Source organism: Lissotriton helveticus, chromosome 7 (assembly GCF_964261635.1).
Source record: "Lissotriton helveticus chromosome 7, aLisHel1.1, whole genome shotgun sequence".
Classification (NCBI taxonomy): domain Eukaryota; kingdom Metazoa; phylum Chordata; class Amphibia; order Caudata; family Salamandridae; genus Lissotriton; species Lissotriton helveticus.
This window is the reverse complement of record NC_136068.1, coordinates 844,552,903-844,578,827: the sequence shown is the minus strand read 5'-3', so window position 1 is coordinate 844,578,827 and position 25,925 is coordinate 844,552,903. Positions and strand designations below refer to the sequence as shown.

The 25,925-nt window shown below is 45.3% G+C and overlaps 1 protein-coding gene across 2 annotated transcripts in view; it reads right to left on the bottom strand.

The window, feature by feature from the left end:
• The window catches only part of FBXW11 (F-box and WD repeat domain containing 11), a 544,060-nt gene that overhangs the window by 437,440 nt on the left and 80,695 nt on the right, over positions 1-25,925 (bottom strand). For both annotated transcript variants that reach the window (XM_078653355.1, XM_078653354.1), the window contains one exon: positions 7,006-7,231. In XM_078653355.1, coding sequence (XP_078509481.1) covers positions 7,006-7,231 — 226 coding nt within the window. The remainder of the gene's footprint in view (positions 1-7,005; positions 7,232-25,925) is intronic.

Below are 25,925 nucleotides of genomic sequence, written 5' to 3'. Positions count from 1 at the left end.
GAGGTGCTGACAAGTGTCGCAGTCTGTGGAGTCATGGGGCTCGCCCAAACACCACATACAGCTAGGATGAGGATCCGTCGCCGACATCTGACGTGCACAGAAGTACACGCCTTGAAGTCCGAAGGCATTCGCACACCTATCCTCAACGCAATGCGGAAGAGAGAAAAACAGACGTTGCCGCGCCGGGGTCGGGCTTATGTGACCTTGCTGACATCACATCATGTCAGGGCGGAGTCACGTGGTACCGCCCCCTGGCACGCAGAGAAACTGTGGCAAAGAACATTTTCCAGATCCAGTCTTATGCCTGGGGATAATTAGATGTTAAGGAATCTGTGGCTAGTAGTCTCTACCAGATACTTTTCTCTTATGTTATCACACAACACAATAATCCTACACTCCATTTCAATGTATTCCAAGCATCAATGTGCTTTTGTTCAGGGAAAAGGAGCTGAAAATAAAGTAACATTGGTAAAGGAAGATAGTTCAAGACAGCCACTTAATTCATGTGACTGCCATGCTCTGTGCATCCAACAATATGCCAGAAACCTATTCCTTAGAACCAAAATGTCTTAGACACAATTACTGTTCTTAAGAATCAGAACTGAAGAACAGTAATCAAGTGTGAAAAAGATGTCCGCATGCCGCCAAATGAGTCTACCACCAGCCAAAACTTGGCTAATGGGTGTTTAAGCCACTGAAGCCATACCAGCCGATGAAATTCCTATCCCAGCAACAAAAACGAATAATGTCTAGGTTGTGCGTTGGAGCGAATTTGTGAGTTGGAGCGAATTGCAAGCATAGCTAAAAATCTATGAGCATAACTCCTCACATAGTTGCTTACTGCCAGTTAACACAACAGCGTGTCGGGTGCTACCGAAAATATTACAAAATAATAAAAAGATAAGTGCACACGCTCCATCAAATTGCCTACATGAAACGATAAAAAGCAAGGCACCCTCAAGAACACAACAAACGCTCACCTGAATAGTAATATCACACACCATCTAACAATTGACCAGCTTCATCTCACTAAATGTCCATGCAGCTGCCATTCTCAAAGTTATATCCTTGCGGTGTGGCTTCTATTTGCGAAAAGTCCGTAAGACGCAAGTATGTAACCCAACCCAGGACGACCACGAGAAAGGTGAAAGAAACAGTCTGATGATAAAGCAGAGAATGACACAACTAGCTCGAGATTTAATAGGTAAAAGAAAATGTGTAGTCCAACCCTTAACAACCTCAGGTACCGCCTTGTAAACACCGGTGTTGGACAGTTTAATATTCAGAAATACTATGGGAAACTGTGAAAGTACTCCAAGAAAAACTGGCAAATAAATCAACAGTGGTTAAATAAAAACAGTACATATGCGTTCATAACAAAGAGGTCTCCCACATATATCCTGCCGAAGCAAAAATGATCAAACTATGTCTTATTGCTGAGAACAGTTCTCCAGGCCACAAAAGGATTTTTATTGTAAGAAACGTCATTTCAAGTGTCATTAAGACCAAATGGAAGCAAGGTGTTCAACCTCTATCAATTACTCTCTGCAGCACCCTATTGTTGTCAGCTAACTTGTGCACATCCACCACTTTAAGCATCTGATACCATAAATGGCTGATGTTGTGTTTCGATTCTTGCCAATGTATGGCCATGCTTGAAGATTAATGTCAGGCGAAATGTTGCTTTTATGCAAAGTTATTCTCACTTTAATTTTCAGAGAGGTTTTATCCATATACATTAGGCCAGAAGGACATTTTAGAGGTTAAATGAAATTACTTGGTGGTGTAGTCGAAAGTGTGTTTGAGAATGATTATTTGGCTGCTATGGGGGTGTGTTATAGTCATCCAAGTAATGACATTGTTACAATGGGTACAATGTCCACATCTTAATGCGCCTTTCCAACTTTGTTGCATGGCCTCATGTGCGGGGTTTAAAAAATAAAACAAAAAAATATTACTCGACTGTTGGTAAGCAAACAGCTTTTCAGAATGAATATCTCCAAATCTGTTTCACTTAATAGAATTTCCCACCTCTTGGAAATTATGTTCTTAATTTGCTTGGAACTGGTAGAGACTTCGAAACAAATGTGAACTTTATTTGTGACCGTTTCGGATGTTGTGATTACAGAGGTGCTATTTTTTTGTTTGTATTCCGGTAATGGAATCTTGTTTCACTGTTTCGGGGTATCCTCGTTCAGTGAAACACTCAGCATATTCTCCTCGAGAATGGGCAAGAGAACTTTGTTCAGATGTAATTTGTTTAATCCTCATAAATTGAGAATATGGAAGATCTTTTTTTCAGTGCTGTGGAATGAAAACTAGAATACAATAGACTTGTTACTGTCAGTACTTTTTCGACACACTCTGGTTTGCGATGATCCACTCGGTTTGTATATTTCAACATCTAGAATAGTAATCTGGTGTTTTTCTATGGTATGAGTGAATTTTTAGAATTTACATCAAATGTCTTGTGCCAACCTCGAGAGAGGGAGTGATATTGAGAACCAGTTTGTGCACATAAAACCTAGTTTTTGTGCCGTCTTTTGTTGTTTTTTATATTTGTGCTGTAAATCTGAGCCTGGAAAGTGTTCAGTATTTTTACTTCTCATGTGCACAGCGCATCCTACATGTAATACATATGTTATGATGGCTTGCGGGACTGTTGTCCTGAAAAATATGCCTATTGTGATATCGTCTTTGCTCCATCATTTCAGTTTTGTGTTTATTTTATTGTAACCGCTAGATTCTCCCAATCCTCCAGTATTGTAACAATTTGTGTTAACCATATCCGACTGGTCTTGCATTTGGCATCATGACTACATCATGCCTGACAGTTTTATTGCAGTCGCTACGGTCAACAGACTGAGAAATCTAGTAAAATATACTGTTTCAGCAATACTTGCACCTTCTTCGTATTCGGAATAAAGGTGCTCTTTTCTTGCCTATCTCCACTCCTGAAAAACAAATCTTTCTGCTAATGCATAGGATTTCTTACAGTTCACTATGAACTCTACCCGGTGCAGCAAATCCACAGCTGATTGCATGTTTCAGTAGCTTGGAAGGATTGAGTTTGCCTTTACTAGCCGGTGATTGAAGTATGAGTAAACACGTACAGTATAAAAGCCCAAGTGAGCCACTACAACTGCTAGCATTTTGGTTAAGACCCTTTATGCTGACAAGCAAAACACTACACTGAAAATATACCCTCATCACCACAAACAATTTGGTCCTTGAGAACAACAGTTGTCAAAACGTTTTTCTCCATTCAGGGCATCATCTCTCATCCAGCGCCTTTGCATTTTAGAAAATGTATTCAAAGGTTAGGTCCAAGATTAATCGCAAAGTCATAGCTTGTTTTGAGGCTAGGTAGACCAGATATATTCTCTTGTTTTTTTCCAGTAATGCAACTCATTCAATTGCAATATTTTCGGACAGTTCTTGGACAGTCTGTTGATGGGCTTGAGGATTCTTTGTAGTTTTGGGTCTTTTATTTTACTGCTTGTGGCTTACATACAATATTGTCTGTTCAGACGGTGCTGCTATTGACTCCCAGGAACTGAGTTAGTTCAAGATTCTGGAAAAAGTGTGCAAATAGAGTAGTACTTATATCCGCAATTGGTTATACAATTATTTGACAAGGCTCCTGGTTTGCTCTCTCTTGTTGTAGATTTAACCATTTTTGGACTTGAACCAAACTAACTAAAGATAAATTAAGCGCCACAACGGAAAGCACTAACTTGTATAGGGTCAATTACGTTGACCCTACACAAGTTAGTGCTTTAAAATAGGCATCCACACTGAAAAGTTGGATCACTGCTAGAATCAAGGTAGGCTGCGACAGCATTTTTTATTAAAGATAGTTTGAAGGTTCGCTTAAATGGCCTCTGGGCTTCAACGGAAATCCATTTAGGTATAAGAAGAACTGAGGTAAAGTTCACAGATTGTCTGGCCTAGCAGAAGAGTTTAAACCTCCCACTGATTCTGGGTGAATTACGAGGACGCCAATTAGCAAATTGCATCAAATGGACTAGCAAATGAACAACTGATTTAAAGTCCACAGATGGGATTCTGCTAGGGTGTTGGTGTGAACTTTAGGATTCAGATTTTTGCATAGGATGATGCTTAAAGATCTAGAGGATTCCCTATTGTAAAGCCTGCATTCAAGCAGATCCACAGTCTAGCAAATATGCAGTCCCATTGAGTAATAAGGAGTGGGTACGGTAAGAGGCAATAATCAGTAGTAGCTCCAGCAATGGTCTGTACAAGAGACTTCTGTTTAGAAGATCAGTGTAAAGATGGCAAAACTTACTTAACTGTCTGAGATGTGAGTGGAGATTAGAAAGAGGTGTGGAAAGGACAAAGTCTTGGGGAACTCCATGTTGCAGAGAAGTGGGGATGAAAATGCATCTATTTTACAGATGCCGCGACCACTGCAGATTTCTTGTAAGAAGCAGTTAGGCCATTTTGGGTAGAGTGAAAGATGCTGTAGTCAAACAATCGGAAGAATTTCTTTCCATCTGCTTTGGAGCAAGGCCATAGTTGATGACCTGTTCAATAATATCATAAAGGTTCTGTGAATAGGTTTATGAGTTCATCACAGTTTCCAAGACTTGAGCTTTGGCCTCAAAGGTGATTTCATTATATTTTTTGCAATCACCTCACAGAATTTCCAGGTTTATCGTAGAGTATTTTAGCAGCATGCTCGATATGCAGCTCTCAGAGATTTTCTATTCATGTTAAGAAAAAATGGGCAGACATTTTAAAGCCTTTTTAGTTTTAGCAGGGCACATTCAACAGCGATCCTAGTCATGACCTCATTTTCACCATACAACTAATTAATCTGAATTTCAGCAGGGATGGCTAGATAAATAATATTTTTGAAGTAGAGGTGGACATGCTAATGTCCTTGGAGTTGCACATCCAGAACAGAGTTTTAGGTTGTCTGACGGTTGGGGTTTTGGACCAGAGACGCAGACAAGGAATTAATGCACCCAATCAACCAGGAGCAGGGATTGAACCTTCAGAATGTCTTATTTAGCATTTCCAATGTCAAAAATGGAGTCCTTAACTCAGGTGGCAGTGGGTCAAAGGTGCGCTTGCGTCAAAGAGTTTCAATTGATGCACTGCACAGCGAAGGTTGAAATCCCCTATGACGATATTATTAGAGGTATAAATTGTTTGTTCTGCTACGAGTGCCATATATTGACCTTCAAAAAAAAATAAAAAAAATAATGAAAGCCTACAATAATATATATATGTAAAAAGGTAGGAATTAAGTCTCTGGTTTTCACTTCAACCAATAGACACCCCATTGCCGGGAAAGGAATGTTATTGGGGAGGGGGAGGTTGTATATGGAAGTAAAAATATGGTGTACATGAATGAGGGCTGTAATTCAGAAGAGACAAGGAGACAAATATGTGAGCCAGAGTAAATTCTGTCCCTGTTTAACCCTAACTGATAAAGAATAGATGTGCGGTGCAATTACCAACATTCACAAACGCTCCTTTCCTGCCATTCCTTCAGCGTACCAGCCTCTCTTTACACTCATATTTAAGACAAGTGGGACAAGGATCTACAAAACAGCAGCTAATCTAGATGGAGGGAATTTTTGGGCACCAGGCCCAGCAAGTCTGTTTTCCTTGTCTCCATATATTTTTACTATATCGAACGTACTCAAGTCCCAGCAGCTTTAGCTGTCTATGCATAACTAGGGTTTCTTGAGTGTTTACTGTATTGCCTTTCCTCTACTATTTTCCAGAGTACAGCCCAGTTTGCAGCAGAGCTTGGTATGTCATTCCTCAAAAATGCAATATTCTTACCGATTGCTTTATTTCTTAGATAGGTAGTGTGACTTCTAAAACTACAATGTTGCACTCTGTCAGCTGCCACATATACTTTGCTGCTCTCCTACGGAACAAACTCACCATTCAATCTTTAACATGCAAACCACAACCTGCACTTCGTGACACACCAATCCCTCATCATACAAGCTACTGAATAAATCTATACACAGGTGAATGAAGCAAAAAATCTATGGTTTCCAACAGAGAAGAACGAGAGTGAGCATAGCATCAAGAGTGTGAATGTTTAAAAAGAAAACCAATCAAAACCAAAACTGCGACAGGGACAAAAGATTGAGAAATGAGTGGTAAAATAAGATGGAATACAGGTACAGGGAATGACTAGGCCAGGGGGACATGGAGCCAAGTAGTATACAGTTGATAGCTAAAAAAGGACTTAAGCACTCTACCCAAGCTAGGTAACCCCTTATCCATAACAAAAGAAGGTATAAAGCCAATCAATAAATAATTCTGCTTCATACCCAGCCAAAGAACAACTCACAAACACCAGCCCTGTGTCATCAGCGAGCCAAAATGTGTGAAAGGCAGTACGGACGCGGGTTAGGGGGAAGACTGCACCCATCCTAATCCACTATGGATAGACAACCCAAACATGTATCAAATCTAAGCATGTTGGGGTCTGCAAGGCCCATGATCCCTACTGACTCCATCTACAGGGAAAGCTCAGTAATCATTACACACCAGAAGTATTCCGGCCAGGTGTATAAAAAGAACTCCCAGAAACAGGTTCCGCTACAGGGCTACATCAACAGTTAACTGATGAAGGTTTGCTGTATAGAAACTGTTCAATTGCCTCATAGAAGACAATAGGTCTGCTTTAGGTTACCACTGGTTTACAAATACTTTTGCAAGCATACTTCTAATGGCCATCAGAAAAGGCCATTCAATCACTGAAAACTAGTTCAATGCTATTTTTAATTCTATATACAAAAGTAGTGAGCTCACAATCTGTTTGCCATACAAAAACATTTAGCGGAAACTCCACTCTTATTTACAAGGACCTCAAATCAGATAACTAATTTTATTTGTCCTCAAGACAACAGAAGCAAGAATGATGATGAAAGCATATAAAGGCAAATAACAGTCTTCGGGAGAACAAGGTACATCTTTCACTGACTCAAGTTATTACATGTGCATTATTACCTGGTAAAGCAGTAATGAAATCTCGCTGTAACATAGGCTTCAAATATGAATTTATTAGTCCATGCTGATAGTGGCACATTCGCGAAATTAGATGTTCTACAAATTCAACTTGATCCGACTCAGACCACTGGTCAAAATATTTTATGCACAAGTCTTTTTCTTTCTCATAATTTCCTTCTGAAGGCCTTTTTCTGGAGACAATAACAGATGAAGGTCCATTCTGTATCTATAAATGGAGAGAGAATAGTAAAACAAAAAAATTTACATTTAAAAGATTAATGTGCTTTGTGCTTTGGCAGACAATTCTAAAATGAAATATGAGAAACATGAACAAATACACAAAATGTTTGTAATTAGTTGGATAACAAAATGATTGCAGAGCATTTTATTTCTAAACATTTGAAGAAAAAAACCTCACAAAAATGTCATCACATCTTTTTCCCTGCATTAGTTCAAGAACACCAGTAGTATTTGAGGTAAGAAAAAGTAGACAGACCACTTTAAGCACATGAAAACTTCACTAAGCGTTACATTAAAATGTTACTTGCTCTCCCAGTCCTTTTCAGTAATTTATCACCAAATGTATTAATATTTACTATCTACGGCCAAGCAAGTGACCTGGGAGAAATTTTACAATGGGAAATCTCTCTTCTAACCTAGACCTTGGGGTAAGTTGCCAACCTAAATTTAACTCCACCCTACATCTGATGCTAACCTTAATCTCTAATACCAGGCCTGAAGTAAACTCTAAAACGAACTGCAGCCAGGTGCCATGACCTGGGCCAAGGGAAGCTAACCTAGTGTTATGAAATCACACCCAAAGATCACCCTATTATAAAATGTAAGTAATTTTTAAAATAAGTCCAACATCTTTGCAAGACCATTGTACAATATATATGTTTTAGTTTGAACTGTTGGGCCTGCCACAAGGTCAAATCACTAACACTCACTGTTGGGACAACATCTCTCAAGTTGGACCAAAGAGAAATGTATGAATAAGTTTGAAAGGAGGAATCAAATTTAGTAGTATAAGAAATAGGGCTATTAATGCCAAAGGATTTGCGTCCTTCACAAGTAATTCCTCTGCAATTGTCATTTTAATGAGAACCACGTACCCCTTTGTAGCACTTGACAATCCCAGGGTAACAAAATGAAGTAAAAAAAGTACTGAGGAGAGATGGTGTGGGCTATTAACCTCAGATCACTGGTACACAACAGTGTTCAAATTACTGATACCTTAGTGCTTTTTCTTTTAAAAAGAAAAAGTACTTTAATTCTACACACACTACAAAATATTGCATGTTAAATTATAAATATGTACAATCAGATGTAAATACAAATGGCGACACCCTCATATCAAAGGACACCCGCAGGGGGTCTTAAAAACTATAACCCCAATACCACCCCGTCCCACCTATAATAGATGCATCACAATATAAAGGGGTGTCATTATCAAGAAGGTCAGTCTACTGGCTATGTTAGTGTGTCACATCAGTAAAAACAGAAAGTGGTAGATTTCACCAAGGTAACCCTAATGAAATCAAATGGGAATAGTACCAATATGCAATACCATGTTTTGATTGACCGATAAAGTCGATAGAAGTAGTAACAACTGCCATTAACATTTGTTATTCTGTAAAACTTTGCACTGTCAGGCATCCACACCGTCAATAAAGCATTAAGATTTAAAATCATGTGACGTAAAGCCTTTTTAGGTCTCGCCTGGCGTTGCAGTTCGCATGCGCTGCTCGCTCTGTGAGACATTGTGGTAGAGGAGATGTCAGAAGGGGACTTTAAGCCCCGCCCATTATTTTCATTGGCTGGTGTCATAGTTTATGTTTAACGGTGGCCTCCGATTAAAAAGGAGGCTTCTTTGTTACCGCCCGATCTCCATATGGGACAGCCCATCCGGACTGGATCCTTAGCTTGACGGCTGTCGTGAGGTTATTTCTTATCTTTATGATGTGCAATATAGCAGGGCAATAAAAGCTGTCTTTGCCAAAGATGCGAGTCCAAGCAAAGCCCTTTTTACGACGCATTCAAAGAACAGAAGGTACGACTTCCCCAGCCCAGCGTCTGTTCCTTTTCTTCTTCACAAACGTACGTGTCTTTTGTGCTATTACTTGCGAGGAGTGAACTGAAGGTGGCTTAACAGGTCGGGTCGGTGCTCTCAACTGTGCCAGCCTTTTATATAGGCAGTGTGTCTCTTCATACAGCGCCGGTGCTCCCGGAAACTGGCAGCGCTGCCACAGCTCAGTATCCTGCTCCCCAAACTCCGAGCACACATGCATCCATGCTTGGGGTCGGAGGAAGGAATTCCCTCCCACCTCTCCCCCGCTGCTTCCTGCATCATTTCCCACAAGCCGTCCTGAACAGATTCCTAGCCCACCACTAACCGATGTTCCAGAGTGGAAGCGATAGGCGCTATGCACCCGCTGGCACTTGCTAGACAACATACGCGTCCATAGCGCACACGCATCCATGCTTGGGGTCGGAGGAACAAATTCCCTCCCACCTCTCCCCCGCTGCTTCCGGCATCCTTTCCCACAAGCCGTCTTTAACAGATTCCTAACCCACCACTAACCAATGTTCCTGAGCGGAAGTGCCGAGGAGCTCTAGGCGCTATACACCTGCTGCCACTTGCAGACACTGAGCTAGACAACGTACGTGCCCATAATTCTTGCATTGCCTGCGTACCCAGTGGATATAGCTCAACCAGAAGTGGGTTTCTAGGCGCGTACTTGGCAACCCATGTAAAACGTGCGTGTCTTCTGTGCCATTACTGGCGAGGAGTGAACTGAAGGTGGCTTAACAGGTCAGGTCTCTCAGCTGTGTCAGCCTTTCATATAGCCAGTGTGTGGCCTCATACAGCGCCTGTGCTCCCGGAGACTGGCAGCACTGCCACGCCTCAGTACCCTGCTCCCCAAGCTCCGAGCACACACGCATCCATGCTTGGGGTCGGAAGAAGGAATTTTCTCCCACCTCTCCCCCGTTGCTTCCTGCACCATTTTCAACAAGCAGTCCTTAACAGATTCCTAACCGAGCTGTTTCAGCTACGCTGAGGACCTGTGCACCCTGTGACCCTTGGCATCAGAGCGGCCGTGTAAAGCCTTGGAGGTCACACAGCGGGAGTGGCCTCTCTCTGGTATGTGATTCATATACTGGGCAAAGACACTGCCATGGACTGCGAAGGAGAGGGGTGTCACTGGGCGTCTCAGGGGATGTAGTGGAAACCTTGGAGGTCATACAGCAGGGACAGCCCCCTGGTATGGGGTTTCACCAAACACCACATACATACACTCCGTAACACATGGGTAAAAAAACATTGCCATTTACAACGCCAAAAACTCAAAATCAAACAAATGCGAGACCTACTGCATTTCCAATTCTTGTTTTTACTGCTGCTGTAGAACCAACAACATGCTGTCCAAGCACTCCAGAGTCAAAGAGTAAACGTGTCAGCCCCAGGAGTGCATTATAACCGAGATAAACCTCTCCCGGGGTCATACTTATAATGCCCCCAGAGGCTTAGGGTCATGTTTTCTAAAAACCTTTCTGGAGGAGGGCTGCTGCACTTCCTGCCCCCACAAAGGACCTTCATGTGCAGAACACCAGGAAGATGGGGGAACAGGAGGTGCATGGACCAGGGAGAAGGCCCTATACACGCCCACTCCGCAGAGAACATTTTGAAGAACATGGCGCATTCCATCGTCCCTATGCAGCTTGGCCCTTCTCAAGGGAATTCTTGGCAGCTGGGTTCTATTCGCTGTCTCATGCTTAGTCCACACCAGGGACTAAGCAGTACAAGAAGGTATCACTGGCCAAGTAGGGCAGATGTTGAGGATACTGGGCATGCTTATCTCCTGGTGACCAGCCCTAGCCACCAGAAGCATTTTTTTCAACCCCCCTGGTATCTAAAGGGTGCTTTTCATGGGGAGCTGGATTCTGACTGATCCCTGCACCAGTCTATTCCTCTGCCTGGCAAGCAAGTGTTCTCTGCTGCTTGTTTGGGAGTTGTGTCTTTCACATCCCCTATAGTAAGCCAGTAGAGCACCCACCCAGTCACACTCTTCAGGTTTCAGAGCCTCCAGGCTTCTTGTAGGGTACCTGTGTGTCAGCTGAGTCAAGGGCAAGTCTACGGATGTCACAGGGAAATCATCCAGGGTCCCCCGTGCAGGGCCATTCCACCAACTGTTCCTCAAGGAGGCATAAGGAAGACAGCACTACTTGTCCATGTAGAGACTTATCCTAGTCCTGTGAGTCAGTTACACAGATCTTGCTTGCAGGGCAATGGGTGGCTTCTGCTTCTATCTGTGATTTTCTGCATAGTCATTCCCACATCCAGTGACTTCTCATTAGTCTATCGCTAGTCCAGCGGTTTTTAAGTGGGCTGGAAAGTTCTAGAAGCCAGGCGCCTCAGGCCAATCCGAGGGTGCCACACCATCTATCCACACGTCCCTACCATCCTGCATATCATTCTGGAACAATCCAAAATGGTGACTTCAAGTTGTCCATGGAAAGCTTTCCAGAGAGCCTCAGCTCTGCCCCTAGCCGACAAAATTCAAGAGGCAAGTCCCATCTGTTTTGGTTCCAAGATCTGGTCCTCCTCTTCTGTTTCTTTTGGTCTGGGCTGTCCCAACACAGGTGCATTGTCACAAGCTAATTAACAGGTGTAAATTTCCTCCCAAACACCTCCTTTCCCAATAACTGGGCAATATTAATGGCTCTATTGTGTGGTGAGGCCTTTAATCCAATAAACACAGAGCACCTCGGGTCTAGAAGAAAAAAAATCAGAAAGTGAGTCAAAAGGACCAGCATATGACAACCGCTAAGACACCAGCCTCCCAAAACTAGAGAAGAAATCCCTTCTGCCAGGACCCATCATTCACAAGGCGTGATGTCTCATCATTTGGATCTGGTCGTCTCCTTTCAAGGCACCCAATCTCAGTGATTGATCGGGAAAGACCTTGGTCGTTGGAAAGACTATAGGATGGCTGGTGGCTCCGCATAATACATTCTGGAACCCAAAGACATACTCAAAGAGGTACAAGAAGAGGGCCAGAATAGTGTGAAAAAATGTGCAGCGCAAAAGAAATAAGGAAAAAGTGTCTAAAAATGACTAAGGGTACTCTATCCCAACTTTATTCTCCAAGTGCCCCGGTCATGATTAAAAAAAGAGTATGGTTCTGGGATGAACTCCTCAGGTGTATCCAGTTTGTTCAAATTTATCTCCCGGAATGTTGCAAGTCTACAGAATAAAATCCAAATGGATAGTTTTTATCATACAAGTGTGCGGTTTTAAAAGAAACCTGGGCTACAAATAATTACTATCTAGATGTTTATTCAATGTAGGATATATCAGCTATTCACTCCAAGTTAGGCAGAGGGAAGGGTAGTATTAATATTTTTCTGCTTCTCTCGCCTAATTGCAAGGTTAATTTTTTCAGTATTAACCTCTCCAATACACAAGCCTCAAATTAACATCTGGGCTGTAGTCTGAAGTTTTTGGTATTCAACTATTATAATGAAAATTTCAACCGTAACAATGATACTAATAAGAATCACCTTCTAAAACTCTAACTCTGTGCATCAATTTTAGTTTTTGACAACTGATTCCCCACCCAATGAGTTTAGCGCTATTTCACATTTTCGTCACCATCAGAAGGGTGAGGTCTTGAACCACTGATTAATTTTCCTGAAGTCATGGGTCAAAACATTTCCACCTTCAAAGGACGAGGACTGCACAATATATTTGATTTTTTGTTTCATTTCAGAATTTATAAAATTGCATTCGAAAATCAGACTCGTGACCATTTTCAGGGACCATAACACCTTAATTCTCCATTGATCTCTCCTCGTAAGGTCTATGAGCATGCCCATAATGTATCCTTGACTTGAGGGCTAACAAAGATAATAGCATGAGAATATAATGGCGTAACATTAACCCAGAATCATTTCTAGCCAATTTACTCTCTGATGGGTTGCATGATTTCTGCCTTGGTCTGGAAGTTCTGCCTAGCCCTAGTTTAATTCTAGATGTCTTTGATAATGTGAATTTGTTAGTGAAGTCACCTTTTAAAGGAATTCGAAAATATTCCCGGTTCAAGATTTACAAAAGGTTTTGTCAAAGCATTTATGCATGCCCATAATTTTCTTCTCAAAGCACTTAAGAAAAAAACTATCATTCTGAGGTAATGCTTGGTAGGAAAGGTTATTAAGAATACCCTTAGGAATAGAAAAGCTTCCTTTAGAAAAGACGCATGGGTTGTAAGAGCAAGTACTATCTTTTAGTGGACTTGCTCCTTCCACAGGGCAGCGCCGTCTGCGGTCCCCATCTGTTGCTGCTAATGACCCTGATGTCAGGAGTTCGAGGCCCTCCTCCACTCGCAGGCTCCTGCCAGCGCTTCGTCCCTGGTGGTTAAGCGGTAGAGCATCACTGCTCTGCTGCTTGACTGCCCTCCTGTCTCTTTTTGCGGTTTGTCCCTATTTCTGCTTTTCTCTTTTGCTTTTCTACCTCTGCTTTTTATTCTTTTATCTTTGTTTTCCTGCGCTCTCCCTCGTCGCCCCTGCGATCACTCGCGGCCCGCCCCGCTCCAGTGTCCCTTTCCGCGCCTGTGTTTCCCCGGTCCCAGCTGTCTAGCCCCCCAAACTCCTAGCACTACTTAATGGCGGCCACACGCAGTGGGCACAACGCTGGCGCGCCTACGGCAAGCATGAATGCACCGACTGGGCCAACGCCAGGGAGCCTCAGTCTCAAATACACCACCGATATGATGCCAGCACGCTAATCACCCTCAACCCTGGATGCCATGCCGCCATCTAGCGTCACCAGAGAAGACCCTTGGACCCTTCGCCTGCCGAAACTGCAACCGCACCTGCAGCCACGCCAACACACCAGCTACTCGTGCCGCCCAGCTTACCAAAAGCGCACCTGTCTGGCTCAACTGCATCCTCCTCAACGTGTGGTCCCTCCACAAACATGCCAGAAATCTGGGACCTCCTTAAAGCCCCCTCTCCGGACATTACTTTCTTCAGGAAACCTGGACCAGATATCGGCATCACCATTGCCAGCTACAAAATCACCCGCAAGGACCGCCCAGGAGGCATCGCCACTGTCCACAAAAGCACACTTCCACTGACCACGCACTCAAACGACCAAACGACTACCATGGAACCCCTCCACTTCCAGATATGGACCAACCCCAACACCACCCTCAGCGGCACCCTCGTCTACAGGCCCCCCCAGCCAGACAGCCTCCACCCCCCTCATCGACACCATCATAGACTTCATCGCACCCCAGGCTCTCACATCCACCAACTACATCCTACTCCGAGACCTCAACTTACACTTGGACAACACAAGTGATCATAACACCACCTCCCTCCTTGGGAACTTCGCTAACATCGGACACAAGCAGCTAGTCACAGCACCAATCCATACAGCCAGACATGCTCTCCCAGTCTTCTCTGCCAGCGGGAACATCAGCTACAGCCACACCACCAAACTCTCCAGGAACGACCATCACTGCATGCATCTCGACTTCGCCACCCCCACAGTAAACCCATCACCCCCCTCCTTCGCCGACACCACAGCACACAACCTCCACCAAAAGATCTCCAACTGCCCGAAACCCCTCAAGAAAAGACCAGGCAAACACTACAAGAAGGCCAGCCGGTTCACTCCTGTACTCCACCAGTCCAGAAGCAACTGCAGCCGTCTCAAGAAGAGATGGAGGAACATTAAAAGCCCGGAAGCTCAAGCAACCTTCAAATCCGCCATCGACCCAAACCACCTCCTCCTGAATACCACTAAAAAAACTGTGCTTCCAGACCGAATCAATGCCAACACACACAACAGCAAAGAACTCCTCGCAATTAATTGTCAAGGCGTTTGCCAGGCCCAACAGCGAGACCACAGACTTCTGTAACTAACACGGCACCTTTAACCACCCAAGATCAGGAAGTTCTACGACAGCTTCTACACCATAGATCCGGCCACCACGCCCACCACCATCGCACACAAACAAGCCACACCCCAAAAGACCCTGCTCTGCTGGATCCAGATCACAACCGAGGACACGCTCAAGACCACAAAGAGCATCCAGTCCGGAGCCCTGACAGATCCCTGCCCGTACCACATCTTCCACAAGGCAGCCGTCGCTATTGCCTCCCCAGCTTTGCCGCATGATCAACTGCTGCATCGAAACTGCCACCTTTCCTGACAACTGGAAGCACACTGAGATCAACCCCATGGTGGAGAAGCTTTCCTCAGACCTGACAGACCTCAATAACTTCAGACTGATCTCCTTCCTCCCCTTCCCAACCAAGGTCATAGAGAAGGCCATCAACACCCAACTCTCCGGGTTCATCGAAGTGAACCACGTCCTGGACACCTCCCAATCCAGCTTCCGAGCAACCACAGTCAGAGACTGCACTCCTCGCCGCATCCAATGACATCCGCTCCCTCCTCGACCAGGGCGAGACCGCAGCTCTCATCCTACTAGACCTCTTGGGAGCCTTTAACACGGTCTCCCACTGCACCCTAATCACAAGACTCCACGATGCTGGCATCTGTGAAAAGGCTTAGGACTGGATCCACTCCTTCCTCACCGGCCGGACCCAGTGAGTCAGACTACCACCGTTTCTATCAGACCCAGCAGAGATCAGCTGTGGAGTACCACTAAGCCCCACCCTCTTCAATGCCTACATGGCCTCCCTTGCAGCCATCGTCAAAAGCCACAGACTTAACATAGCCTCCTACGCCGACACCCAGCTGATCTTCTCCCTCACCATGAACCCACAACTGCCAGAACCAACTTCCACAGTGTAATGAAGGTCATTGCTACCTGGATAAAAGACAGCTGCCTCAGGCTCAACTCGGACAAGAACGAAGCACTTATCCTGGGACCCATCCCTTCAGCCTGGCACGACTCCTGGTGGGCAGCAGCTCTGGGATCTCCCCCAAACCAGAAGGACCACGCATGCAATCTTGGCATCATACTGGACACATCGCTCACTATGAACCGCCAATTAAACACAGTTACCTCAGCCTGCTTCCACATGCTTTGCCTGCTTAAAAAGACATTCAGATGGATTCCCACAGAATCCAGAAAGACGGTCACCCATGCAGCCATCACCAGCAGACAATGGTAACGCACTCTATCCCGGCGTCACCCAGAAACAGCTCAAGAAACTACAGAACGTACAAAACGCTGCGGCCAGACTGGTCCTCGACATCCCCCACCGCAGCCACATAAAGCGATAACTTCACTGGCTCCCAGTCAACAAGAGAATTACTTTCAAGCTCCTCACTCAGGCCTCTAAAGCTCTACACGAGGAAGGACCATACCTGTATCATCACCTCACATTCCACATACCCACAAGACACTCGCCCTTGCCTCTGTCCCCAGGATCAAAAAGACAAAAACCGGAGGAAGGTCATTCTCCTACCTCGCCGCCAGATCCTGGCACACCCTACCCTGCCCCTTCATCTCAGGAATTCTGCGTCGCTGACAAAATTCCGGAAGGACCTCAAGATCTGGCTCTTCGAATGATCCTCCACCCAGGGCCAGCAGCAGCCAACCTCCCCAGCACCTTGAGACCCTCACGGTCAGTAGCTGTGCTCTACAAGTCCCCGATTGACTGACTGTATTCTTAAGAATGACACTGCCTATTGAAGTGTGGTTTAATGCCGTTTTCTTTTTAGCAATAGCTAGATGTTACACCGGATAGTCCTACGCTGTATCCCCCCACCCCCAACGTTTTGCTTGCCTCCTCCATTTATCGGACCTCATTTTTGTGGCTTTAAGAGACTCTGCACTTAACCACTGCTAGCCAGTGCTAAAGTGCTTGTACTCTCTTCCATGAACATTATCTCATCCCCAATTGGAATATTTAATTAACTTAGAAGTACCTAGTGAAGTACACTACATGTGCACGGGGCCAGCAAATTAATGCTACTAGTGAGCACGTAGCACTCATTGTGCCGCTCAATTAAGTAGCCCTCTAATCATGGCTCAGGCCAGCCATTGAAGAGCCTGCTTGTGAAGTTTACACTGCCACTTGATCTGGCAAGATAAAAAACTTTTGTCAGGCCTAAACCTTCCCTTTTTATTTTTACATAGAAGTCACCACTAAGGTAGGCCTTGGGTAACGCAGAAAACAGGGTGCAATGTATTTAAAAAGGCATAACATGTATTATGTTTTACATGCCCTGGTAGTGAAAAACAAATTTTCACTACTGCAAGGCCCATCTCCCATAGGAATGAGATTATCTTTATTACATCTTCTAAGTGCAAGTCCTGATTGTGAAGAGATGGATTTTTCAAGTTTGGCGTTTCTGGGCTCACTTTAAAATCACAACTAATGGTGAAGTTGCATATTAAATTGCAACTCTAAAAATGCCACTTTTACCACTTTTAGAAAATAGTTTGTTTCTTACTTTAGCCATTCTGTGCCTGCTGTGTGTCTCTGAATACACGTCTGGGCAGGGTGACAGCTGGGCTTTGTGCATTCCCTCTAGACAGCCACACACAATGGGAGCTTAGGAGCGCTGATGGACCATTCAGTCCATTAAGATTAATGTGTTGACCCAGTATCCCGCAGAACCAGGGAAATCTAGTGGTATGCAACAACAAACAGTTCTGTAGGATATTTCTTTTGAAAGCAGATGGAGCAAATGGGACATCCAGGGCAAAATGGGAGGGAGGAGCCGAACACGTTAATAGAATATGTCCTGTCCCCACACAAATTGCTGTATATCCCCCTGTGATGAGTATAGAGCCAGGGCATTAAGGGAGGACCTCTGTGCACTTCAAAGACCTGTCTTTAAAGCCTCCCCTACATCAAAGACACAACTGGGTATAAGTACTGGACAATGAGTTCATCACTTCAGTACACTTCTGGACCTGTGAAGACCGCCAGGAAGAAGGAACTGCTGTGGTGCAGAAAGACTGCCACTCTGCTGCTTTGCTGAACTGGTGCCTTGCTGTGCTGCCCTCCTGCGTGCTGTTGCCCTACATGGGTGAGAAGGACTGGACCTGCATTACTTGAGCTCAGAGTAATTCCAAGGGCTTGCATCCTGAATGAAGTCTCAGGGACATAAAAGACTTCAAACTTACCTGCATTTGGACCTGGACTCTGCCGTCTGAGAGTCTGCCCAGGTAAGAGGTTTCACCCCAGTCTTGGATCCTTGGAAGTGAGGCCAAATGTGCTGAAAGCTGCATCGGACCCAGCGCATCTTCACCTTTGTGTGGGTCGAAACTAGCGCATCGTCGTTGCTTGGAGCGGACCTGGCGTATCTCCTTCGAAACCAGCGCCTCAATGCATCCTCTGCTGCAGGACTAGTAGTAGTGCATTACATTTCGGAACCAGTGCATTGCACTCTGAACCAATGCATTGCCGCCGTTGCATGGATAAAAATCAATGCATCTTGTCCACTGCTTGGTTCGACAAGAAGCAGCCCAGATCAATGTACTTTTGTTCAGCAGGCCTAACTAGGTCCCTGTATCCAGCCCGCGCTAAATCGCGGTTGGCCGGAACATTTGACTTTGCCACAGACCAGCGCAACCAGATATCCCAAAGAGGCACTCTTTACCAGTTCTTTAAAAATTCATTATCTTTCCATGTTGCAATGTTTTCATTTTTCAGATTATATTGCAACTAAACCCTCAGATTCTACGAGATGGTCAAATCAGATTCATATTAATGCTATATGGGAACTTTAATTTTTAGCAAGATTCACATTTTTTGCTATGCTCTTATATGTGGTACGAGTGAGGATGATCGAGTATGATTTTGTATGTATGTTGTGAGTGGTAGATGAGATGTGGGATCTGTTTTCATTTTATGTTTTTCTATGATATGACATCTAGTTACAATTAGGGCTCCCAGTTTTCCGTTTTTACTGATTTTTACAGATAAATACAGACAGAAAACTATTTATTTTCTGGTCTGTATTTATTTTTAAATACAGAAAAATACGGAAAATTGGCCTTCTTCGAATAATTTTTTCTTCTGTCAGTCATGAGTACCAGGTCAGTAGGCGTACAGATTGAGAGGTAGGAGAGATGAAGATAATAGATTTCCTAATTAAGCTTAATTAAGTGCAGATCTACAGTTATTATGCTAGTTTGCAATGCATGTGTTTTCAGATAGCACTATTGCGCTGTATACTGCTAAAACCATTTGGACATTCAAATGCGAGCATACATTTATCAGTTAAATAAATGTGTAAAAATACACATTGCAGCTTCATTTATACAGAAAACAAAATAAAAACAGATAAATACAGAAAAACTGAGCAAAAAATAAATATGGATAAATACCGACGGAAATGTTGAAAAAATAAATACCATAAAACCGGAAGCCCTAGTTACAATATATCAAACTGTCCAAAATGAAAAAAATGAAAAAACAAAATAATGTTTAAATCAACTTGTTTATTGGTAAAGAATTTGGTTAACCACTCTGGCTAAACTAAACCTAAATGACCAACAATTGACAAAAAGTTTTTCTTAAAGTAATTAGGTAGAGTTTTTGCTTGTATATATAGTTTGCATAAAATATGCTGCAGCCTATGGGGCCCACTTTAGCAGTCATGCCCTAGGTACCTGGAGTACCATTTACTAGGGGCTTACTGGGGTGCTAAAGTCCTTAGACAATTGAAACACAATTAGACAACACCTTGTTTTGGGGAAGGAGCCATGGAACGGAGGTCTGGTTAGCAGGCTTCAGTACACGGTCAGAGTTGAAAATCAACATCTAGTAACTAACAAGCATTTGCGATGCAATAGGACTTGCATTATTAAAGTTTGAGCTATTGGTGTTTAGCAATGCCAATAACTCAAACTTTAATAATGCAAGACCTATTGCATTGAAAATGCTTGTTTTCTATGTCTCAGGAAGGGTATGCTGTAAACCCTATACCAACTCTAACCTCACCTTATTCACCCTATTCGTAACAAAACCGATGGAACTGCTCAGTGTTCACAAATGAGACTTCTATACATACAACGCCTAGCATACATAGATTATGTTAAATGCTTAACTTGTCACATGTCTGTGTAACATGTGGCATATCTTTGCAATTAAGTTAGTTACTTTGTCACCATTTATTGATTTAATGTTACCAATGCGCAAAACTGTAAGCAACATCGCCCAAGGTTGACACTTAGCCTACTTACGTATGTACATATCTGTTCATATTCAAAGAATTATTATTGTCTACTGATTGCTCAGAAACCTGGGTTACTTTCTGCCCTGGATAGAGGCACAAAAGAAATATATTACATAATGCCACTATAACATTCAAGTTTCAAGTACCAGATCTACCTAAAAAAGGTGTGGTCGGCCTACACATGGTTTTAAAAAGGTTATGGAACCTGTATAGGTTTTGTATTTGCTTTCCCAAGAAAATATACGGAAGCACTGAAAGGGGACTCGCCTTACATCACAATGAAGGTCTGAATTTCCCACTGCAGCTTCAGTGCAGTAATTCAGCTTAAAAATAAGGATTGCCCACAGGGCTCGGTCTACCTTCCCTCAATATATGGAAGGGGCCCTCGCTCATACGGATGATCTTAAAAAACTGTTCTTTACCTGGATGAGGCCTTTTCAAATATGTCCCACAAACTGGACGAAAGAAGGCACTTAGTCTCCAAACGTGATATTTCTTTCATGGGCTACTGTTCTTCTAAAGAAACACCTAAGACAGACCGTCGTAACCTTGTCTATACAATAGAGAAGCTCTGAGCGGATGCATAATGTAGCTAGAGCCTTACCTGGCATATCCAACTGCAAAGGCCTTTCCATAGTGTTCACTTGTGATGTGAACTGTTTGCAGGTGCTGAGGCTTAATGAAAGCAGTGAAATATAGACCAACAATTACATCCATAACACGGAAATGTATTTCGAGCAAATACGAGTTTTATAAGTCATTCGTTTTGTTTGTATGCACACGCGGTTATTGGTGTCACATTTAGGCCACTGTTGAAAAAGCATTACATAGTTCTCTAATTAAAATGCCATACAGATTTGAAATAGAAGTAACATTTAATTTGCAAATCTTAACCTGTTTTCTCTAAAGGTCATCAGTACTAAAAGAACAAAAGGCAAAACTAAATAGTAGCGAATCACAACATGTTAAGAGCAACATTATTTTTCAAGGAGTAGGTTTAATATTGTTTCATAGTGCGACAAACTAGGATTTGCGTCAAAACTTCAGCAAAGCAGTTAACCATTTCTTTAAAACTAACCTTAGTGCAATTTTACGATAAAAGGATGATTTACTTCTACCAGAATATCCCATTCCATCTTAGTGCGAACTGAAAAACAATAATTAACAAGCAAAACAGAAAGCAAATCCACATCCGGCCTGGGGAGGAGACCTGGGAGGGCGAGGGCAGCCAGTGCATGCGCTATAAATGGAACATTCGCGTGTTCTGCGCCGGCGCGTGCGGACTTCAAAAGCCGTCGTACTTTAATGAGTGATGCGCGGCTCAGGGAGGAGGTCGTCCAAGCCAAAACAAAAAAGCAGAAGTATGGCAGGAGACCACCCAGCCTTTGTGAATGCCGCGGCAAAAGCAGGATTTTAGGCGGGGCTCCTGTGAGCAAGACGGAGCCCCGCGTGGTGCTGCAGTGAGCCGCTGAAGACACAAGACCAGCGCAAAGTCCCCACAAGAGCTAGTAAGTGGGGCATGTTGTACGTTTAAAGTGCTCATTTAAAAAAAAAAATTACATGAGGCTGGTGAGGAAGGAAGGGGGGTCAGGAGATGTGCACATCGCGTCTGTACGTGCGTGTTCACGGGCGCGTTCACAAGCTCCAATTGCCTTGCGCGTGCCCAACTCCTATCCCCCTTGTGAAGCAAGTCAGCAACAATAGATCTCGCTGGCAACAGCGCTTTCGCGCTGCGTTAGCCAGGCAAGACCTAAAAAGGGAGCGAAAAAGTGTGGGGGGGGGGGGGGATAACTGCAACAAAAGCCTAGTTTCCTTTAGTGTGGAATCATTTTGTGTGGTGTTTTTTACTGTTTGTAGTGTTGCACAAATAGTTTACACATTGCCTCTTAAATTATGCCGGACTGTTCTGTGCCTAGCTACCAGAGGATGATTTAGGGTGTGTTGTGACTCACCCGGACTAGAATTCTGGTACCTGCTTGGACAGGGTACATATTTCTACCCAACAGGTGGATCTATGTGAGGCAGAATGTGGGCGCAAGTATACGTCTGTGGTGTCTAATAGGATGGGGGTCTTCCTACTGTGTATTCCTGAGGCTACAAGGAACGACCAACAGACATTTGTTCTATAGTGATGATGTTGACGTGGGGCGCATGTGGGGGGGGGGGATGTATTGAGGGAGGGCGCGTTCCCCGAGTTGAGGGTATTTGACAGTTTGTGGGGGGATGGGTTGTTTTATGGGGGTCCATTGGGGTGGAGGGTCATTGACCTCGAGTTGGGGGTGGAGACTCTGCTACACCGCGACAAGTGCTTCATTGTTCTTTAAGGTATGGGGAGGGGGGAGGGGTCACGGGGGAATGTTTGATGTTGAAGTGGTGGGATGCACAGTCCTAGCGATGTCGCAGTGGTGGCTGAGTGTGTACATACATGGCGCGTACGGTGGCTCTTTGATACAAGAGGTCTTTGATGTCGGGCCCGGATGATGGGGCCGTTGGGCCCAGGGGCACACTGTGTCCTCAGTTGGAATGTGAGGGGAGTATTGGACAAGATTAAGCGGGGGCGGTCTTGAAGCAGGTCAAGCGAGCGGGGGCGGATGTAGTAATGCTACAAGAGACACACCTTTTAGGTAACAAAACCCTTTGCCTCCAACGATATGGTTATACTCAGATCTTTCATGCTGGCTTCGCTAGGGGCTCCAGAGGGGTGGCCATTCTTCTACATCGTAGGGTTCCATACGTCCATACCACTCAATGGGTAGATGCGCAGGGTAAATACATATTTGTCCAGGGCGCCCTGGGGGAGGAGCCTGTTGTGTTTGGTTGCGTCTACGCCCCACCCCCGTTACAGTGGTGTCTGGTGGAAAAGATAATTGTGGTGTGGGCGGATATCCCAGATGTACTAGCAGTAGTTGGTGGTGACTGGAACGAACTTGTAGACGGTGCACAAGATAGATACAGGCCTGGGGGAGGGACAGTGGCAGCCGGTGGTACCAGGTTGAGTGATATGATCAGGAATCTGGGCTGGGTAGACATCTGGAGGCACGTCCATGGTTCAAGGCGAGAGTATACCTTTCTTTCCGCAGTCCATAAATCCTTCTCTAGATTGGATTATTTATTTGTCCCTACGGTAATTCAGGGCAGGGTTGAGTCCGCGGATATACTGCCACGTGGGCTGTCGGACCATTCCCCAACGACCGTTACTATTCGCCTGGATCGGCGGCGACAGCCATTTTGGTGGCGCCTCTCCGTATGGAACCTGCAACTAGTAGACTATAAAATACACATGAGGGAGGCCATCGCCCATTATATGGCTGAGAACGTAGGGACGGTGGTGGACGAGGCGACTTTATGGGAGGCCATGAAGCCCACGTTGAGGGGTATAGACATCGCTTGGTGTGCGGCGGCTAAGAAGAAGCGTAGGGAGGACTTGGATCGGGCCGAGGCAGAGATCAGGGACCTGGAACGGCGCAGCGTCCTGGAGGGTGGAGGCCAGACAGTGAGGCAGTTGTTGTTTGCTCAACAGTCTTACGCCTCGTTATTATTGGATGAGGCACGGCAGATGTGGATGGCGACCCGCAGTCGCATATACCAATGGGGCGATAAATCAGGGACAATGCTCCATAGACTGTCGGGGCCTGACTCAGGCTCAGACCCTCCCGAGGGTTGTAGATGGCTCTGGATCCCTGATTACAGAACCTAGGGCGCTGGCGGAGAGCTTTGCGACGTACTATGCCGATTTATATGCCCCACATGAATGTATCTCCGCGGATCTGATTGGCAAATTTATAGCTGACCTGCCGCCACGAGCAGTCTCGGATGAGGCTCGTGACCGCCTCGATCTTCCGCTGACGGAGGATGAGTTGGGTGTTGCTTTGAAGGAGTTGAACACTGGTAAGGCCCCAGGTCCTAGTGGCTTTCCCAGCGAATTCTTTAAGAAATTTCACCCACAACTTGGGGCCCACTATAGAGCGGTGGTGGAAGAGGCTAGGGAGCGTGGTTGCCTACCCCCGGACTGGAGACATGCTGAGGTGGTGGTATTTCACAAACCTGGTCGGCCCCCGGAGCAGCATGCTTCTTACCGTTGAATCTCCCTTTTAAACGTGGAGGCCAAGGCGTTGGCCAATCGGTTGCTGCCATATATTACTGATCTCATACACCCTGACCAGGCTGGCTTCATGCCCTGACGGGCGACGCTGCATAATATTAGGCGGGCTCATGTTGCGGTGGCGGCGATTCGCTCCACTGGGGTGCGGGCGGCACTTTTCCTGGCCGACATGGACAGGGCGTTTGATTCACTTAGTTGGATATACTTGTTCTCGCTCCTGCCCAGACTAAATCTAGGACCCGTTTCCGTGTCCTATGTGCGGTTGCTGCACACGGATTTGACGGCCTGCGTTCGTGTGGCGGGGGTGTCGTCCCCGAGCTTTGCCATAGGGAGAGAAACCAGGCAGGGCTGCCCCCTCTCGCCCTACTTATTCGCCTTGGCCATGGAGCCGCTAGCTGCGTGGATGCGCAGATGCAGGGGTGTGAATGGGAGCGCGGTCTGTCGTACAGAATCACACTCTATGCGGACGATGTCCTGTTCTTCTTAACGAACCTTAATGGGTCGGGCCCCGTCTTATGCGCATCTTACAAATTTTCGGCGAGACGTCGGGTCTCTATGTTAATTCGAGCAAATCTACCCTTTGGGTGCTGGGGATGGCCCGGCAGTCGTAGACTGGGCATCGGCCCTTCAGACCGCAGTGGGAGGCATTAAATACCTTGGAGTGTTCCTGTCTGAGGTCTCTGCTGTATCCTGGGAGCACAATGTGGCGCCAGTTTGGGAGCGCACCCGGGCGGATATTAAAGTATGGTCCCGCATGCCACTGACAATCTATGGTAGATCGGCAATCTTTAAAATGGTGGCCCTGCCTAGACTACTTTATCAGCTGCAAAACCATCCTTATCCTATTTCACCCTCCTGGTTTAGGCAAGTGGACTCGATTCTGGGACAATTCCTATGGGTGGGTGGTGCGATCTGGGTGGCGCTACGCACGTGCTTTCGATCGACCTACGGTGGGGGTTTGGCAACCTCCGATGTTCGCTGATATTACCAAGCCTCGTATTAAATGAATGGTGGTACGGGGACAGGGGAGACCCGGCCTATGCGCTGGAGCTGTTCATTATGGAGCCCCACACACTCCACACGTTGCTGTACGCGACGCAAAGGCGCAGGGCACTGCCGTCAGTGACACAGGTAGTATTCGATGTTTGGAGGCAAGCCCTGCGGCGAATGGGGTGGTGGCAGACCTTGACTGAAGAAACCCCTCTCTGGCGAAATGGCCGTTTCCCTGACCTGGCGGCCCTTCGGGGCTTTGCGGGGTGGGGCGATATCGGAATCTCTAGACTGGGAGAGGTCATGGCGGGGACGTCGCTCAAGTCGTTCCAGGACTTGAGTGCAGAATACCATATGCCCCGCACTCAGTTTTTCAGCTATTAACAATTCCGACATGCCATTGCCCCATATCTAGAGGGATTGACATCTCTTCCTGAATTTAGTCCGCTGGAGGCTCGGGTTTTTATAGGGGACATCGAGACCAAAAAAATATCACAAATATATCAATCCCTGATTATACGTTGCTCTTCCGACTTGCAGAAACTGAAGGGGACTTGGGAGGATGATGTAGGAGCGTTAGAAGAGGAGGACTGGAATGAGGCTCTGGCAGGCTCCAGAGGAGCGGCCATTTCTGTCCACCTTAGGCTGATC